The sequence below is a fragment of the Petaurus breviceps genome, unplaced genomic scaffold (assembly GCF_028583685.1).
Source record: "Petaurus breviceps papuanus isolate PSGF00001 unplaced genomic scaffold, PetGlider_PUasm1.0 90925, whole genome shotgun sequence".
NCBI classification, from domain to species: domain Eukaryota; kingdom Metazoa; phylum Chordata; class Mammalia; order Diprotodontia; family Petauridae; genus Petaurus; species Petaurus breviceps.
This window is the reverse complement of record NW_027187380.1, coordinates 12,006,733-12,026,239: the sequence shown is the minus strand read 5'-3', so window position 1 is coordinate 12,026,239 and position 19,507 is coordinate 12,006,733. Positions and strand designations below refer to the sequence as shown.

The 19,507-nt window shown below is 44.7% G+C and overlaps 1 protein-coding gene and 1 pseudogene across 2 annotated transcripts; both read right to left on the bottom strand.

Annotated features, from left to right (window-relative positions):
* Positions 1-307: 307 nt before the first annotated feature.
* On the bottom strand, positions 308-8,489 carry TRIM47 (tripartite motif containing 47). 2 transcript variants are annotated; one of them, XM_069076366.1, is made up of 7 exons: positions 7,768-8,489; positions 6,182-6,277; positions 5,256-5,486; positions 4,704-4,902; positions 2,480-2,545; positions 1,613-2,083; positions 308-1,432 (listed from the first exon to the last, which is right to left on the bottom strand). In XM_069076366.1, the coding sequence occupies exons 1-7, from the start codon at positions 8,413-8,415 to the stop codon at positions 1,341-1,343; spliced, it is 1,803 nt and encodes a 600-aa protein (XP_068932467.1). In that variant the 5' UTR covers positions 8,416-8,489; the 3' UTR covers positions 308-1,340. The 2 variants fall into 2 exon arrangements, with proteins under 2 accessions (XP_068932467.1, XP_068932466.1); XM_069076365.1 differs by having other exon boundaries at positions 308-2,083; positions 7,768-8,488.
* A 6,805-nt stretch (positions 8,490-15,294) lies between these two features.
* On the bottom strand, positions 15,295-17,822 carry LOC138152500 (eukaryotic translation initiation factor 4E-binding protein 1 pseudogene; annotated as a pseudogene).
* Positions 17,823-19,507: the final 1,685 nt, after the last annotated feature.

Here is a 19,507-nt window from a genome sequence, read left to right as displayed (position 1 = left end):
GCATAACTGCTATTGTCCTGCCTGATCTCAGCTGTTGGCTCAGCTAAAGGGTCCCAGTGGCTCCCTTTCTCTCTTGCTCCTGCTTGGTATTGCTCAAAACTGCAACCAGACATCCCTGTGTTATAGGGAAAGTTTGGGAAATGGAGTTAGGAATTCTGGCCACTTTCACCTCCTTGGATCCAAATAACACATTCTTAAAAAAAAAAAAAGTGAATAGTGCTCCAAATGTGCAGAAATCCCAGTTACTTCTGTTGGTGAATCCAGGGCTCTCTGCACACCAGGGTATTAGAGGTAAAGACAACCACCATGACTGTGTACTTCCCTTTATTGCAGATAGATTGATACACAGGTTGTCTTAGGCATTTCCCTTGAGAAGTTTTGTGTGTGTGTGTGTGTGTGTGTGTGTGTGTGCGCGTGCACATGCGCCAGTCTGAGCAGCAGTCTATCCCAGCCCTTGGGGCACATTTGTCATTGTAGGATGGACTTCTTGCTCAATCCCAGGACAGCCCAGTCTCCAAAGGCCCATTCCAGCTCTTGAGAATGGTGTCTGTGTTTGATTTTGGGCAAGGCCAAGAGAAAGAAAGGTTTGGAATTATGCTACAGCAACAGAGATCAGAATAGCTGGTGGGAACCCAACCTTTTCAAAACAAATACTCTGAGTGCCCAAAATGGATTGCTGTGGTCAGAACCCAGGGCAAGGGAGGTAAGGAGGTTACCTCTGGCTGCCCCTGCCCAGAATTACAGCTGGAGAGAACAGAGACAGGTGGGAGGGATGGCAGAGAAATTTCCCCTCTCTTTTCCAGGCCCCTTGTGTTGCTGAAGGGACCTTTTAGGGCTGTATCTCTTTCCTGCTCTAAGGGCAGGCTCACCAGACAGAGCTCAGCTCTATCCCCTCCCTCTTCCTTCCTCCCAAGCACAGTGTGGTTGTGCTGATCAAAATTCCAAAGTGGAAGGCAGATAGTAACAGCAACAGAGACAAGAGCTTGTGGGAGCCAGGAACATAGTAGGGAGGGAAGGGGAAAAGCGGAAAGGAATTTGACAAAGAAGGTTTGGACTCTCAGGGTCATTTCTGGCTTAGGCTGAAGACTCCCACAGTGATAAGGGATGGGGGTAGACAAGGTCACTTTGAAGTTAGATAAGGCTCGGCAGGCTGGCTAATCTCTTCCTGGTCCTGGCTTGGCCTGGCAGGAACCATGTCTAATAGTCACACAGGTGCATGATGCTAGCCACCTAACGTCCCAAGGGAGACTGTCAGTGGAGGTGGTGAGGGAGAGAGGGAGGATGAGGACAGCGGCTGTCTCAGAACCTGCCTTCAGGGACAAGGATGGGTATAGATTGTATTAAATATAACCTGGCAATTTTCCCTGGGGTATTACTAGGGAGTGTTCAGAGCATCCTCTTGGGAATGAAAGGAGAAGGAGGGGAGTCCCTCCTTCCCAGTATCACCTCCTCTTTAGTACAGAAATGCATGACTTCTTAAGGGGCCCAATCTGTAGGTGTGCATCCACACTCTCCAGAAAGAAAGCTGGCTTGAGCCTGTGGGTAAACAGGTTGGGGAAGTGACTGTCCAGCCTGCTTTGGAAGGAGGATGAGGGGGAAGGAGGGGACCCACCTCGGCGGGGCTTAGAGGCCCGCAGCCTATGCAAAAGGCTCACTTTCCCATCCTTCACAGCATAGAAAGCCAGGGCCCGGTCAGCATATTCCAGGCAGACCCCCACAGTGGGGCAGAAGGGGTGAGGAAGGGATGTCTCCAGCCCGTAAAACCAGACAGAAAAGTTTCGGCCATTCCACTGCAGGCAGCAAGAGTAGGCGTTTCGGCCTAGCCGGCCTCGATCGTAGGGCTCTCGGGGAGAGAAGTCCTCGGCCATGACACCCACGCTGACCCATCCCTCGATGATCTCCACCTCCCAGTAGTACGTGCCTCGGTCCAGGCTGCCCTCTCCCAGCACCTGCTCACAGTGGGTGAAGCGCATGGGAGATTCAGGGTAGCTGATGGGGCACAGCACCCTCTTCACGCCCTTTGTCCCAAACAGCTGCAGGAACTTGTCTGCTGTGTCACTGTCCAGGTCTACAATGAAGGCAACTGGCCCCCAGGGAAAAGACAGACAGAGAACAAGGGAGGGAGAAAGCACAGAGCCAGAATCAGGTTTTCCTCTTCCAATATAGCAAGGATTCAAGCCCCCATTTCCACCCATACCCTCCAAACACATGAGGAATACAGGTTATCTCCACCTAACTCTCTCAACACCTTATAGTGGGCAGGGATCTACTTGAGACAAGAAACCCTCTGAATCAGTAGCAAGAGTAGGGCTTGGGAATCTTGTCAGTCTGGTCCAGGATCCCAGAGCTAGTCTTAATACTGTCTAAGTGATTCCACAGGTTTCTATCAAGGGGTGCTTCTGGGACCAGCCCCAAGGGAGCATGGAAGACCCATAAAGTAATGAATACCCCAGGGGCCTGGGACCAGGCAAACACTCACATTTAAGAAAGTAGTCTCTTGACTCCTCACACTCCAGACCATTGGTGCTGTCAGGATCTTGAGATTCTGCATCAGCAGAACGAAAAGGAAAGTAAAAGGTTTGGTCTAAGACAATGCAGAAGATGGTGAGGAAGTGGTTTGTGCAGACAGTCCCTAAAATACTATTTTATTTTGGTCAACACTGACTAACCAACAAAGGAACCAAAATCCAGAATGGTTATGTTTCATGCTCACTAACCACTGGCAAATGATTGACAGTCAGCTGACTTATCTGCTGGTTGACTGTTCTGTCTGATTGACACACAGCCAAGTGTAAAGAACAGGATTTTTAATGAAATACTCTTCCTAGACAGGGTTGGGTAGACCCTTCCCTTCCTGAGCATCTTCTTGAGGTATCTATTTAATATTTAGAGCAGAGGTTACCAAACTTATTTGGCCTACCACTCCCTTTAAAAAAAATTACTCAGTGCCCCCTGGAAATCTACTTTCTTTAGCCCTTTAAGTTTTTTTTTTTTAATTTGCATCATTTAAAAAAATAAAATATTTTAAAATGATACATCTTAAATTTAATAATTTATTATAAATTTGGGGGGGGGGTTCCTGCACTGAAATTTTGATGATGCAATATTGCATCATGTAACCAATAGTACCGTACTGTAAACAAGTCACCACACGCACGTATTCCTGCTAATGCATGCAGGACTTCTTGACAGTGCCAACATACTCACCTGCCAACACTTGCTTGTTAAGACCTGTTGGTGGACTTGACCACTGATTGGTTATAATTTACATTTTGTGTCTTTATTTGGAAAATAATGTAATCACTATGACTTTATTATACAACAGATGGAATATGTACAAATGGTTTTTCAAAATTTTCTTCTTTTCTTCTTTCCTTATGCTTCTACTGCCCTCTTTTTTTTCATTCAATGCCCCCCAATTGTACCCGAAGCTACTACCACCCCCCCTCATGCCAACATACCCCAGGGGGTAAAATCACCCACTTTGGGAATCTCTGAAGATGGAAGCAGAAAAGAAGGAAGGGAAGGAGAGAGAGAGAGAGAGGGAGGAGTGTGTGTTGCTACAAGAAAAAGAGAACATAAAGAATATTGGATTTGGAGTGAGAGCACGTGAGTTGAAATCCTGCCTGCTGCACAATACCAATCACTTTCACTTCTCAGGACCTCAGTTTATTCATCTGTTATACGAAAGGGTTGAACTAAAGGCAGCTAGGTAGCATAGTAGGTAGAGTGCTAGACTTGGAGTCAGGAAGAACCCAGTTCAAATCCTTCCTGGTTGTGTTTCCCTGGGCAAGTCACTTAACCTCTCTCAGCTTCAGGCTTTCCTCTTTCCTGCACAGGATTGTTGTGTGGATCAGATGGGATAACATATATAAAACACTTTGCAAAACTTAAAGTGTTATATAAAGTATGAGATGATGATATTATCACATGATCTATAATATATCCTATAGTCCTATAACCATCAGCCATTAGCAGATGAAGTGGCCTTGTCAAGGCTGTATCTGAAACCATGCTCCCCCTGCTGGAGCCCAATGCCTTGAGTGGCTAAATCAATTACAAAGATGAGGGCTAGTGGGGGGGATTAGGGTGGGGGGGGAGGGGAGGTTAAGACATCCTGTCCCATTTGCAAATGAAATCCCAGCTTCTATGTTTTAAATCTATTGCTTCCAGCTACCCTTCTTCCCACTTACTTCTTAGATAAAAGACTCAGACTGTCTTTGAGGCAAAACAGGCTAGAACAGGGGTGGGGAAGCTGTGGCCCCAAGGCCACATGTAGCCCTCTAGGTCCTCAAGTGCAGCTCTTTGATCAAATCCAAACTTCACAGAACAAATTTGTTTGGATTCGTTCAAAGGGCCACACTTGAGGACCTAGAGGGCCACATGTGGCCTTGAGACTGCAAGTTCCCTGCCCTTGGGCTAGGACAATCCTTTCTTTCTATTGAAGAAGAGTTCTAAGGGGTTAACTTTTCTTTAAGTACTCCCTGTTGCTACCCATCCAGCCTCTCCCTTGGGGGCCAAGTCCCATTCTATCCTTAGCCAGGGATAAAGTTCCAAGTATAAGCCATGGCTCCAGCTCCACTCTGTACCAGGAAGAGTTTCCATCCTCAGCTCCTAGGTGGGCACCAAGGACTGGAGGGGAGGGAGAGGAGGGGAAGAGAGGAGGTGAGTCACCTGGGGCACCTTGGGGGAAAGGCACTCACCTTCCAGACCCAGCTTCTGTGAAGTGTCTGTATCCCTGCCCATCCCCTGTAGAAACTCCCACTGGTTAGCAAAGGCCAAAGTCAGGAGGTCTCTAATAGCTTTCACGGCTTGGGATGACTTGGTAAAACTCAGTTCTTTTGGGGGGCCTGACCCAGAGCCACCTCCTTCCTCCAGTGCCAACTTCAGAGCCAGAAGCTCCTATACCAGGGTAGAATGCCAGTTACAGTGGTTAAGACACTGCTTACCACAACCCCTCCCTTGCCCAATCCTCCCACAACTAAGATGGATCAGTCTTTACCAAGAAACTGGGTGTAGGCCAGAATGCCAGGTCACTGGGGACACTTTCCAAGGGCATTTAGTTTTAGAGCTTGCTTATTCCTGATTTTGCTATTCAGGTAGCCCAGAGTTCTTCCTTGGTCTTGTACCCTTTCTACCCAGAATGGTAACAGTAAGTCATAATTACTCCACAGTTTACTATACTTAGGATACCACTCCCTCCAAGCCCTATTTCCTTTTCCCAGAAACTCCATCCCTGCCCTGCCCCTCCTCACCTGGAGAAAACTAATGGAGTCGATTTCAGAGCCCTGACTCAGTTTCTGTCGGGCAGAGCTCAACCGGGCTCTTTGCTCTTCTTGCTGCCGAAGATCCCCCTGGGCCCGATTTAGCATGGCAGCTTCCCCTTCAGCAATGAAGCCCATTACTTCAGATTGGAAGCTCTGAAGGGCACTTATTGCCTCTGTGAACAATTGGCTTACCTTCTCCCGCTCAGTCAGTGCAGCACTCTACATAGGTGGGTGGTGTGGGGAAGGGAAGGAAGAAGAGGAAAGTTAATCTTTGGCTTCCCCTTCTTTAAACTACAGCTGTCCCAGAGCAGCTAGGTGGCACAGTGGATAGAGCCCCAGCCCTGGAGTCAGGATGGAACTGACTTCAGACATAGCCTCAGACACTAGCTGTGTAACCCTGGGCAAGTCACTTAACCCCGATTGCATAAAAAAAAAAATTAGAGCTGTCCCCACAATACAATGAGTTCTACTGTGAAGTATTATCACCACAGAAGATAATGAAATGTCCTAGATTGCCACTCAATAGGCTTGGACAGAAGGAAAACATATTTCTAGTAGGGGATTGGAATAGATAATTTCTAAAATCTCTTCCAATCTGTGACTTTAAAATTATTTTTTGCCTTCCTAGTATGCATAGACTTGAACCCATAATTCTACATAGAATAAAACAGTTAAGCAACCGACATAGAAAGGCTCCAATTGTGTAACTCTGCCTTGGATCAGATCTAAGTGGGAGGGCATGTACCTGGGGAAAATCTATGCTATTTGTACTTGGGAAGAGGGAAAGAGAGTTGCCTAGGTGGTGCCTTGGCATCACAGAAATCTGCCTAGTTTGCTTGGTGAATCCCACCCTGGATATTGTCAACACCTCACCTCCTTCTCTCCAGAATTCGAATGTCTCAAGGGAATCTTACCTTTATGAGGGCCACTGTACGTCTAGACTGTGCAATACTAGCACCCAGCTCATCTAAGCGGTCCTCTGCAGCACTCAGGACCTCGGGGCTCTCAGCCTGAGGGAGAAAGCATTCATCTCTGAGCCCATTGAGCTAACACAGACTTGGTCTTCCACGGGTCCAGGGCTGAAGATGTCAGTGGATAGCTGGGGGTGGGGGGTAATTATAGAAGGAAGTATTCATTTATTACAGCTAGAGAAGAACAAGTAGGAGGGTGGAAACCATACTGTATGAGGACCCGATGAAGGAATAGAGGATGTTTAGTCTGGAGAAGAGAAAACTGGAGAACCCTCAAATATTTCCTTTATTTGAAGGAATGTCATGTGGACACAGGGAATTAGACTTGTTTTACAAGTATAAAATGTAAATTAATAGTGGGAGGTGGATTTAGGGTCATCATTCAAAAACAAAAACAACTTTCTAATAGAGTTATCCAGAAGAGGAAAGGGTTGCTTTGTGTTAGTGAGACTAGAGGAGAATGGTGAATTTCTATTTCCTATCGAGCCACACTAGATATCTATGGGAAAGTTGTCAAGGCAAACACATTTTAATTACTCGTTGGACTAAATGACCTCTGAGGTGTCTCCCAACTAATTCTCTATATCCAGGCTCAGCCCAGAGCAGCAGCAAAAAGCATTCAGTTGCTAAGTCTGTCAATTACCCCTCAGACTGTTGGCTGCTGACCAGTCAGTGGTAAGTAAGGGAGCTAGTATGAGGCAAGAGACCCAGTCTCATTTAAACTATTTGAGGGGAGGAAGGGAAGGACGGGTGGGGGCAGCACCCGGCAAATAGTCTCGAGGGGAAAATTTGCCATTCTACGGGGTTGGTATCCCCAACCAGTTCTACAAACAGGGAATTCTAGGCAAAACCCTTGGGTAGCATGAGTCACACCCTCCAGGCTGGAGGTGGTGGGCGCTCCAGGGAGGAGACGGAAAATCCTGAGGCCAGAGGCGCCAAGACTGGGACTGAAGCCAAAGGAAACGGTCGGGATTGGAGAGGGTGGGAGGAGAGGAGAGTGGAGAGAGGCGCTGTGAGAGGGAAGAAGAGAATGGGCGGGGTTGTACACATGCTCCCGCCAAGAACCCCAAGGACAGCTGGACAGTAAGGATCTGTTAGCTTAGCATTGCCAGCTAGCCACAGCCCATTCCTCTAAGACCGCTGACCCTGAAGAGCAGGAGAAAGCCTGATCAACTCAGGCTCCAGGTTTTGGGACAGGAAGGGCATTGGGAACCTAGGCTGTGTAACGGTGCTCCAGACCAGTCTGTGGGAGCTGGGGTGACTCAAAGGTGTGGAGGGAGAAGACCAAGGCTCCCTTCCAGCCTTTCTCATCAGGTTTCATTAGGGATCCAGGGGTTCAGCCCAGCCCTCTCCTACTCCTGGATCTCTTTCTCCCCCAACTTATCTCAGAGTTCTGCCAAACTTCCGTTAGGAGCTTTTCCTGTGCCATCCGGCCAAAAAGCGCTAATCTCCCCTCTGGAACTTCACTTTCCCCACTCAGCGCTCTCAGCCTACTCCCTCCCAGAGAGTTAAGCCCCCTAGACCTCTACCTCTTGGAGAGCCCGTTCTTGCTCCAGGGAAAGAAGCTCGTGGCTTTGATGTTCCTGGGCCGCACAGGCATCGCAGACGCAAACTCGATCAGTTCGACAGTAGCGCTCCAGGGGCCGCAGGTGTCTGGCACACAGGCTTTCCTCGAGCCGGCGCAAGGGAGGTACCAGGCGGTGGCCGCGCAAGGCTGGGCTGCGCTCGTGGGGCCTCAGGTGGGCAGTACAGAACGAGGCCAGACATGAGAGGCAGGAGCGAGCCGCAGGAAGGGCCGCGCCCTCGGGGCACGCGTCACAGCGCACTGGCTCCTCGCCCTCCGGCCACGGCTCTGGGGCACAAGGCGCCGAGGGCTCTGGGACCGGACCTAGATTTGGGGTCGGGGCAAGGGCTGGGGTCTGGCTGGGACCAGACTGGCGCAGCTGCAGCAGCTCGCATAGCGTGTGATTCTTGCGCAGCTGCAGCCCGTCGGGGAAGGGCTCCTGGCACAGCGGACAGCGGGCGGTGGCGCCGGATCCCCCGGGTCCCCCGGGCCCGCGGTGAGGCCAGAGAGCTTCCAGGCAGGAGAGGCAGAAGTTGTGACCGCAGGGCAGCGTCACGGGCTCCCGAAGTGGCTCTAGGCAGATGGGGCAGCTGAAGGGACCGCTCACGTCCATCTCTTCCCAAGGGCTCCTCCTGCACTGCTGCAGCCCAGGAGCGAGCAGAGCGCCGAAGCTTAGCAGCACCGCCCCATTGGGCTTCGGCCCATGGGTTCAGCCCCCTCCCGCCCCAACAGCTCTCTCGGACCGCCCCCTCGCCCCCGCCTCCCTTCCCCCCAGTCCCGCCTTTGGACTCTCCAGCCCATAGCTCTGAGCCTAGCCTCTGGAAGGTATTCTACCTCCACTAGCTGAACCTTCCCACCTCTGTGTTCTAGGTAGAGCCAAGAAGTACCAGACTTGGCATTCCCTTTGAAGGGCTAACAGTCCTCCTTATCTGATGGGATGGGCCTCAAGGAAAGAACGATTATGGACTATTTAGAGTGGAGAGGAGCTGCCCTAACAGATATGTCTAAGGGTATCTCCCTGTTCTGAAGTTACCCATCCAGGACCCTCTTGGATTAGCGTTTTTTGCATCATGGCACTTCCTCCAACCTATTATTAAAATTCCTGAGTTGCTGACTCTGAAAATAAACATTTCTTACATCCTTCCCCTTTCCTGTTCTTCGCCTTAGCTCAGGGGAAAGGAACCTTTGTTTAGACTTGCCTTTCTTTCCCATCTACTCTACAGGTAATGAATGAATCCTTGCTAGTAGCTCCCACCCAGCCAATCACTATTCCCATTCCCTTTACCTGTTCTCCTTGGGTTCTGCTGTTGCACTTGCTTTAATGTTTCTTACTCTGGTGACTTCCCTACATCTCTCCCCACTCCCCCAAGTAAAATATTTCCCTTCTTTCTTATAGACTGAGGAAAATAAAGGAGAAAAAAAATTGCTTAGTTTATGCTTTACCCCTTAGTTTAATACTTAATGGGGTGGCCTCCTTAGATCTTAATTAAGGAGCTGACCTCAGCTCTCTGTGAGGGAAAACCCCAGGAAAGGAGGGATCAGTGCATGACTGCATAGCTCTCTAGCACTTGTCTTTAGTTCTTATTGGCCTCAGCCCCACCTGCTCTTTCTGGTAACTCTGGCTTTGGACAGTTGTTCTCTGACTGTCCCCTTTACTGCTTTACCTAGTCTGTGCATTTTTTTTTTTGCAGTCCCAAGCAGAGTGTCCATTGCCACTGTCAAAACTGCCTCCTTGGGACAAAGTGTGAACTGGTCAAATCCCCTTTTTACCTTAATTCAATTCATCCCAGACACTGATGCCAAGAAAAGGAACTAGGAATTGAATATCCAGTATATGTAAGGTGGAGGCTATTTATAACTACAGTGGAATAATGCTGTAAACTCGGATTCTATGAGCATTTTTTTTCCTTTTAGCTTTTCAGTAAAATTTCCCTTTGAAAAATCCTATCCTTGTGTCAATTGAACTTAAGGAGAAAAGTATTTATTCATGCCTAGGTCAGGAAGAAAAGGTGAATGAGAGTGACCCAAAAAGTCAGGCACAGTGGTGGCAAATTGGTGGTATCCAGCTTGGGATAACTGGAAAAATGGATGGTGCTAGGTTTAGAAGGAAGGAAAAAAACAAGAATTTATTCAGTGCCTACAATGTGCTATATGCTTTACAAATATCTCATTTGATCTTCATAACAATGTTGTGAGAAAAAGTGCTATTACCCCCATTTTACAGATGGAGAAACTGAAATAAATGAGGTAACTTGCCCAAGCTCACACAACTTTTAAGTGTCTGAGGCTGGGTTTGAACTAAAGTCTTCCTGACTTCAGGCCCAGTGAGCTTTCTCTGTTGCACCATCTGGGTGCCTCAGGCTGAAAGGAGATGGAAGCGAGGGAGTTTTGCCCTTTAAACTTCCAGTTAATTCTATATGAGAATCCAAATCGGCAAGTGGGATATTTAGTCTGGTGGAGGAGGTAAGAGAGAATCAAGCCAAGTCAAGAAGACTTGGCTTTTTTTTAAAGCATTCTTTAAAGCTCCTACTATGTGCTAGGCATTGTGCTTAAGTGCTGGGGATACCAAAAAAAATGTAAAAAAATATTCCCTGCCCTTTAGGAGTTTTAGTATCAAAGCTTTAGGGTGCCTTAGTATCAAATCTGAAGGTGGAAGAGGAAGAAACAGACAGATGTTCTTAGCAATACCTTCAATTCAACAAGCATTTATTAGGGATCTACATCTGGTAGTCAATTCATATGTTGTACCCCTATAGGGGAAAATTAATACAGTGACGCTACAGTTTTTGTAGGAAACCAACCTTTGATTCACACAATAAAAAGGTCCCATTTTGTGGAGCTAATGTTCTGTGTAACAGTGTTATATGCAAGGAGTAAATGTGGAGTCACTTATGGGGATGTGGACAGTACTAACTTGAGGAAATCAGAAAAAGTCACCTGCAGGAAGTGGCATTTTCATTGAGCCTCAAAGGGAGCTAGGGATTTTGAACAAAGAGGAAGAAGAGCATTCCAAACTGGGGGGAGAGGGGAGAGTAATGTATAGAAAGGTCCAGGGGTCACATGTGAAATGTCCTGTGTGAGGAGCAGCAAGTAGACCAGTTTGGCCAAACTGTAGGATATATGATGAGAATACTAAATCTGTTTAAGAAAACAGGATGGAGCTAGATCATAGAGAGCTTTAAGTGCCAAACAGGCATTTGTACTTTATTCTAGAGGCTGTATGATATCATGATGCCAAGGCTGTGAATCTGGATGATTGGAAGGCTGGGAATTTAAGGAAGAAGGGTGAGTTTGGGGAAAAGAGAAAGAGCTCCTAGTTTAGATATGTTGAATTCAAGATGTCTATGGGACACTAAGGCAGAGAAGTCCAGCAGGCAGCTGGACTATGCAAGTCTGGAACTCAGGAGGGAGAAAAGGGCAGAATATATCTCTTTGGGAGTCATTTGCATAAAGATAATAATTGAACCCATAGGAACTGATGAGTCCAATGAGAGAAAATAGAATAAGAGAAGAGGAAATGAGACAGATATACCCACGAAAAGAAGGTGGGATATTGATGATGATCCAGCAAAGGAAGCTGAGAAAGAATAGTCAGATGGGTAGAAGATGAACCAAGAAAGTTAAATGTCATGATAACACACTAAGGGGAAAGTATCTGGGAAGAAGGGGTAGTCAACAATATCAATATCAAATGTAGATTGGTCAAGAATGATAAGGATGGAGGAAAGGACTTTGGATTTAATTACTAAAAGATTATTGGTTAATAGGGGAAATTTAGACTAAAAATATCAACAAAGTATATATTTCTTATTTTATTCTTTTTTTTCTTTTTGGAGGGCAATCAGGGTTAAGTGATTTGCCCAAGGTCACATGGCTAGTTTTTGTGTTGTGTCTGAGGTCAGATTTGAACTCAGGTCCTCCTGACTCCAGGGTTGGTGCTCTATTCACTGTGCCACCTAGCCACCCTTACCAAAGTATTTTTTAAAAAGTTATTGATAACCCTGGAGAAAAGTTTCAGTCAAGTGTTGGGTTTAGAAGCAAGTGGCAGGTAAGGAAGTAGGGGCAATGAGTGAAGATGGCTTCTTCTAGGAGTTTGATAATACAAGGGACAACTGGCATAGGATAATGGCCTGAGGGATGTAAATCAGGTTTATTTGTTTGTGTATGTGTTTTTAAGGATGTGGGACATCAACAAAGAGAGATTAAATATTAGAAAGTGAGAGGGGTGGTGTGTAGGGGAAAAATGGGGAGAAAATTTGTAACTCAAAATCTTGTGGAAATGAATGATATAAACTAAAAAATAAAAAAGAGAGAAAAAAAGAAAGTGAAAGAGGATGATTGAAGAAGCTGGATGAGAAGAGGACATAGAAAGAGATGAAATCAATGGCATATCAAATCAAGACAAAAAGCATTATTAAGCACCTTCTTAGTGCAGCTAGGGGCACAGTGGACAGAGTGTTGGGCCTGATGTCAGGAAGACTCATCTCCCTGAGTTAAAATCTGATTTCAGACATTTATTAGCTGTGTGACCCCAGGCAAGTCACTTCACCCTGTTTGCCTCGGTTTCCTTATCTGTAAAATTAGCTGGGGTGCAGCTAGGTTATGAGGTGGATAGAACACCTGGGCCTGGGGTCCAAAAGACCTGAGTTCAAATTTGACCTCAGACACTTACTAGCTGAGCAAATCACTTAACTCTGTTTGCCTCAGTTTTTCTCATCTGTAAAATGAACTGGAGAAAGAAAATGGCTAACCACTACAATATTTTTGCCAAGAAAACCCTAAATGGGGTCATGAAGAGTCAGGTCCAATTGAAAAATGACTCAACAACAACAGTGCATCGCCAGGCACTGTTAAGTGCTGGGGAAGCAAAAAAAGGACAAAAACAGTCCCTGATCTCAAGGATATAGAAATCTAATGGGAGAAATAACATGCAGACAACTCTGTACGAACTAGATACATCCAATTTTAGCACAATGGCAGCAGCATTAAAAGAGAATCAGGAAAGTAAGCAGAGAGATGAACTTTGACTGGAAGAAGGATCACCTTCTCCTCTGAGACTAGAGTGAAGGAGGAGAGAATAGAGAGATTGGTATTAAGGAGATGTGAAGTGCAGAATCAAGGAGAAGAAGGAGCTGATACTGGTTGGCCTCCACTCTCTTGATAAAGTATGAGGGGAGGTCCTCTGCTGGGAGGGAAGGGAGGGAAGAGAAGTATTGTTTTGTTTTTGTCTTTTAGAATCCCCTGGAATTTTAACCTGGGATGAGGTTACAGTCAGAGAGTGACTATGTCCTTCTCTGGGCTCTGGCTTTCCCCTTATCGAGATGAACCCAGGTGCTTATGAGCCAAGAGCCCCCAGATGAGGGCGAGCTAGCCTCTGGGTCCTGGGGAAGTATATAATGGAAAGAAATAGTCTTTGGAGGCAGGAAATGATTTTCAAAACGTTTTTTCCAAAGAATATCTTTCCTTTTGCCACTAGCCTGGTTTCCAGCAGATAACTAAAGGGATTTTCATGTTCTTCCTTAACTTTCTGGTTTAGGTGTCAGACAAGATTGAATCAAGGTTAAAAAGCTTTTAAGAGGGAAAGTTAAAACACACACACACATACATACACTAATAGCATTACCAAGTGATTTTTTTTCTGATTTAACCCTGTTTAGAGACCAGTTCTTCCTACTAAAGTGTGTCATTGAGAAATAAAGGTCAGCTTGGGTTCCTGAAATGTGAGGCAATCTTTTGCCTGGTTCACCCAACCAAAAGGACTTTGAATTTGCATCTTGTGATAATCTTTGTTTTCTGATGACTCACCTTGCTGAATATAGAAAGACTTCACCATTCCCTTGGCTGCTAGGGGCTACTCCAAAGTAGCTTTCAAAGAACATTTACCACATTGGGAAAGAGTTTCAATCCATGTAGGTAGAAGAGGGATATCCTGGTGGAATAACCTGAATTATCAAAATATTCTTGCTACCAACAAGAATGGTGAATAAGCAAAGTCAGGAAGTTACCCAATGCTTTGGTGGGGTGTGTGTGTGTGAAAGCTAAGAAGGGTAAGGAGTTAAAACGTGGTCGATTGAGGATACTTTGTAAATATAACTCTTTTTTTTCTTTTTTCTTTTTTGCCTTTTGGAGGGCAGTTGGGGTTAAGTAATTTGCCCAAGGTTACACGGCTAGTTTTGTGTGTGGGTGTTAAGTGTCTGAGGCCGGAACCGAACTCAGGTTCTCCCCTCTTTGTTTCTTTATTATTGTTATCCTCTGGGGTCTGAGGGCATAGACATCAACCTAGGTTCTTGAAGTCTATATTAGGGAAGTACAAACTCCAGTGTATCCTAATAACTTGGAAAAATGTCAAATGGCAGCTAGCCTTGTGTGTTTGCTATATAAGGAGGTCAGCTAGGTTCGAAACTATTTACAAGAGGGCTGGCCTCCAGATAAAATGATAAATGAGAAAAACACATACACATATATGCACATACATCGTTGTGTTCGTCCTTCATTCTCCAAGAGGACCGTGACATCAAGGAGATGATGACTGTGACTTGCAGTTGACTTTGATTTGAGTGAGGGAAGACTGTGCAAGGTCACCAGCCTCACTTTCTTCTCCAGAGTCATATGGGTCCAGTGGCCAGATATTCATCAGAGGACTGGAGATGGCCCAGAGTGCAATGGGAGACTCTGGACCCTTTTAGGTTAAGGTCTTTTCAGGTTCCCACTTTGGGTGAGGTAATTCAGTGAATAGGCCTTTTAAAGAATCCAGTCAAGCTCCTTTAATTAAAAAAAAATCAAAATATATAAATTCTGGAAAATCTTACTCTATACCAACACATAAGCATTTATTTTGTGATGTCAAGTGACATGTATTCCAGAGTAAATTGAAAACTTAAAGTGGAAAATCATACATTTTTTTCTCATTTTTTAAAATTCTGAATTAGCCAACATCCCCTAAAAAGAAATTTCCCCTAGGCAAAATAGAATGAAAAAGATTACATGTGAAATCATGGATCCCTATTATGTAAGCTTGCTTTTTAAAAAGTATATAATAAATCCAACATGTTCTTTTGCAAGCTGTATGCTTATCTGTATTTCCTTCTGAATCTCCTTCTGTTCTCTATGCAGTTGAACAAATGTTTCAATGAAGAGGAGTATTGTCTTTTTTTACTTTTTTCTTTTTAAAAAATCCTCAACCTGGGGGCGGCTAGGTGGCCAGTGAGTAAAGTGCTGCCCTGGAGTCAGGAGGACCCAAGTTCGGTTCTGGCCTCAGACACTTAACACCCACACAAAAAAAAAAAACTATCAGTGTAAAACCTTGGGCAAGTTACTTAACCCCAATTGCCCTCTAAAAGGCAAAAAAAAAATCCTCAACCTGAAATAGCATTTTCATATACACAAAAGAATTCAAAAAGGGAGTTATGTGTAAAACCATAAATGTGCATTTCATACTACTTGCCTTAAAAAGTAATATATGCAATTATTAATTAGCAATTAATATTAACAAATGCAACACATTTGAGACATGGGAATTTGTTTTGCATGATGAATATAAGAATATATATTTGCTACAAGGGTTTTATTTATTTTTTTATTTCAGTTGATGGGAGAAGGAGGTGAGGGGGAGAAAATAAATGCTTGTTACTTGAAAAAAGTTAGTTAAAACCAATTTAAGTATATGACAAAATGCACATATTACTTTCAAATCTGTCCTATTTTTCTATGCCTCTTAAATTTCTTTCTCTTCTCTCCTGTTTACTTAAAAAAAAAAAAACTTTCAATGTCCTTTTAGGAGGCATCATTATTGCTGACCCTATTATAGCAGACCTGGTAAAAAGTGTAAGTTTCAGGACAGCTAGGTGGAGGATCTGAGTTCAAATCTGACCTCAGGAACTTGACACACTAGCTGTATGACCTTGGGCAATTCACTTAACCCCAATCGCCTTGCCTGTCCCCCTCTAAAAAAAAACTGCATGTCTCTTTCTGCACCTTGTGTTCATTTATCTCTGAGGAGGTAGGTAACATGTTTCATCATCCTGTCCTCTCAAGACATAATTGGCCATTATATTTGTAGTCAATGGTGCTATTCTCATCACAATTCCCTATTCTCCCAACTAACCAGTTGGGTTCCCAGAATTTGACTGGTATATATATCCCGCAGGACTCTAGAAGAGAACCTGAGAAGCCAGGGTGTGATTTTCTAATGCTATTGGCTCAACCCTCTACAAATATACTTCTCCCAAGGACTAACAGTTGAGAATCATTTAGTCAGCCAACCTTAAGTAGCTTTTAGAAAAAGATATTTAATAAAGAGGTATAATAAAAGTCTGTGACACTCTCCCCAAGTACAGAGTCCAGGAGAAAGTGGATTCAATATTATTGTGCTATAAGAAATGATGAGCAGGATGCTCTAAGAAAAACCTGGAAAGACTTACATGAACTGATGCAAAGTGAAATGTACCGTGTACAAAGTAACAGCAATATTATCAAATGATCAGCTATGAATGACTTAGCTGTTCTCAGCAATACAACTGATTCCAGACAACTCCAAAGAACTTATGAAAAATGCTGTCCACCCCCAGAGAAAGAACTGATGGTGTCTTAATACAGATTGAAGCACATTTTTTTTTACTTTATATTTCTTGAGGTTTTTTTGTCCATGTTTTCTTTCACAACATGGACTAATGTGGAAATGTGTTTTGCAGGACTATATATGTATAGCCTATATTGAATTGCTTGCCTTATCAATGAAGGAGTTAGGGAGGCAGAAAGGGAGAGAATTAGAAACTCAAAGTTTTTTGTTTTTGTTTTTTTGCTTTTTTTGGAGGGGGGAAGGCAGGGCAGTTGGGATTAGATGACTTGCCCAAGGTCACACAGTTAGTAAGTGTTAAGTGTCTGAGGACAGATCTGAATTTAGGTCCTCCTGACTCCAGGACCGGTGTTCTATTCACTGTATCACCTAGCCACCCCAAACTCAAAGTTTTAAAAACAAATGTTAAAAATTGTTTTTACATGTAACTAGGGAAAAATAAAATAGTAAATAAATTTTGAAAAATATTATCAAAAGTGTGCTCAAGCTTAGAGAACACACATGAAGCCTGGTTGCTGCTCATCCTTCAAGAAGGGCCAATGACATGTAACGTACAGATAACTCAAAGTTAGTGTTTGCTAGAAATCCTTTTGTGCTGTCTTTTTTTTTTTTTTTAGAATTGGCCGACCAGCTTTTATTTCCTCTCTAGAGGGGACATTCCTGTGACCTTGTGTGTGGGCCACAGGGCACAAACTTGAAAGGGGTGGACACATCCATTCAGGATGAGACATGAAGAACTAGACAAGTTCACAAGGGCTCCTCCTGCCCCTGATTTTGTCCCTGTGCAGCACGGGGTCGATTTCTGTAGCAATTCCCCTGGGAAGGGCAGCTCCTGGCATTACTGGAAGTATCTGCTGGTGTTGGCTCTGGGAAGGGGGGAGCTGTTCCACTGGGGGAGGAGGGAGTGGGACATCTAGCCCCATCCCTGGCATCAGCTCTGGAAAAAAATCCTATAAGGCTTGACCGGTGTGTCTCCTCCCCTGAACGGGATCCGTGGGTCTTGGGGACCACTGCTCAATTCTGGTGGCCGGTCCTTTAAATGTCCATCTCAAACTGTGATTCCTCATGGCTTCCTGGCTTGTCTTCATGGCTGTTGGGTAGGTGGTTCGGGTTCATTTCAGTAGCAGGTTCATCACCGGGAGGGCTGGTGACCCCAGGAATGGTGGGCAGATCCCGGGGAGGTGCTTTGGCCACAGGAGAGTTACGACATTCCATCAAAAATTTTCGGTCATAGATGATCCTAGTGCTTCCGGGGGTAGTGCTGAAGAGCGTGCCTCCCGGAGTGGTGCTGTAATCCCCAGGCGGCAGCTGTGCATCGTCGCTGAGCACCACCCGACGGGTGGCTGGGAGGGCTCGGCTCGGCGTCTGGCCGCAGCTCCCGCCCGCAGACATGGTCTCGGCCTCGCTTTTTGTGCTGTCTTTTGAGTGTTCAATAAATTTTCCTTAGGTGTGGTGTAGCACCTTTAATGGGCTCTTCGTATAGTTCTAAGTCCAGTCTGTCCTTGACTCCCAATGATGCTGACCCTGCTGCCAGCTGATCTGAGAATGCCATTTAGGACACTGATGGGAAGAGAAAGAGGACTAACTTCCTTCATCCCTTAGACGTTGGCAAGGTCTTTCTCTGTCAAAGAGGTCCAGGGGACCTTGTAAGTGTAAGATAGAAATTAACCTATTAGATCTATTCTAGATCTGATACCTTAACTTGGTGAGAATATGTCTCACTCAACGAAATGACCCTAATCTAAGTGCAAAAAGGCCTTCAAAACTAGAATGAAGTCATGCAAGAATTTAATCTGTATGGGAAAGATACAATGTGGTTTCTCAGACACTGTTTGTTATAGTAAGTAGGATCCCTAGGCCCTAGGCCTAGGTTTCTATTTTTTTTTTTTACATAGAAATTATGTGATTTTGAAACTTTAAGAATCTTTCTATATAGCTGCCCTATTCTAGTCAGCCCCCCCCCTTTGCCCAGCTTGCCATAAAGGAGTTGGTTTTTTTTTTTTTAGAAACTGCAAGAATTGCTGAACAAGATTACTGATAAGAGGGAGACAGGCAGTAACCTTGGGAAGGAGCTCAGACCCTGGTTCCCAGACTAAAACTCGTAGATAATACCAAAAATAATGAAGAATGGAAGGAGCTGGCAGCAGCAGGTGGATTTGACCAATCAAAGAATAGACAATAGCCTTGAGACCCTCAAGTCCAGATAAGAATGTATCAAGGGTAGACTGAAAAGGGGTCCGGTATTCTAAGGTTGTTACTGCACCTGCGTAATGAACCTCATGTATTATGTATAATATCCAACAAGATTAGAGCCTCATTAGTAATAATTATGTTAATGTTTGTAACCTTTGTTTATTTAACCCAGCTTTAGCTTATGTATGGAGGCCTCCTCTCTCTTGGTGCTATCCCAGAGACTGGACCACCCACTTCTCGTGAGATTCTAATAAATCTTTCTACCTTCACTTTGAGAGGTCTCCAAGTAGTCAATTTGGGTTAGGGTCTCTGTACCCCACACAAATCTGACTAGGGAAAGGAAATTTGACTATATAAGATATCTACATATCTAACATCTATAAGTTATCAATCGAGTTAAGAAGGGATTCTAGAAAAAGGAGTAAGTATGAAATCTTAGCTGAAACCTCAGAGAAAGAACCTACCCCCTCCCCCCCCGCTTTGACTGGAAAAAGGACACTTTTTCCTCCACAAAAGATTTCCTCCACTTATACAGACTTCTTCAAGGCCTTTTGCCCCTGTTGTTCAGTCAGATCAGATTCTTGGTGATCCCACTTCGTGTTTTCTTGGCAAAGATACTGGAGTGATTTGCCATTTCCTTCTCTAGCTCATTTTACAGATGAGGAAACTGAGTAAAGGGTAAAGTGACTCGCCCAGGGTCACACAGCTAGTAAGTATGAGGCCAGATTTTTACTTAAGAATATGAATTGTCTTGTCTCTAAACTCAACACTCTATCCACTTAGCTGCCCCTTTTCTGACCTTAGTTGAAGGTTTTTTTGATTGAGTAACTGGTGTTTGTTCTTCTCTAGTTAAGGTGGGGGTGGTTTCCATTAATTCCACATTAATCTGAGGTCTTAAGTCTTTGAAAGTTGTTTTTCTTTATACTGTTGCTGTCCT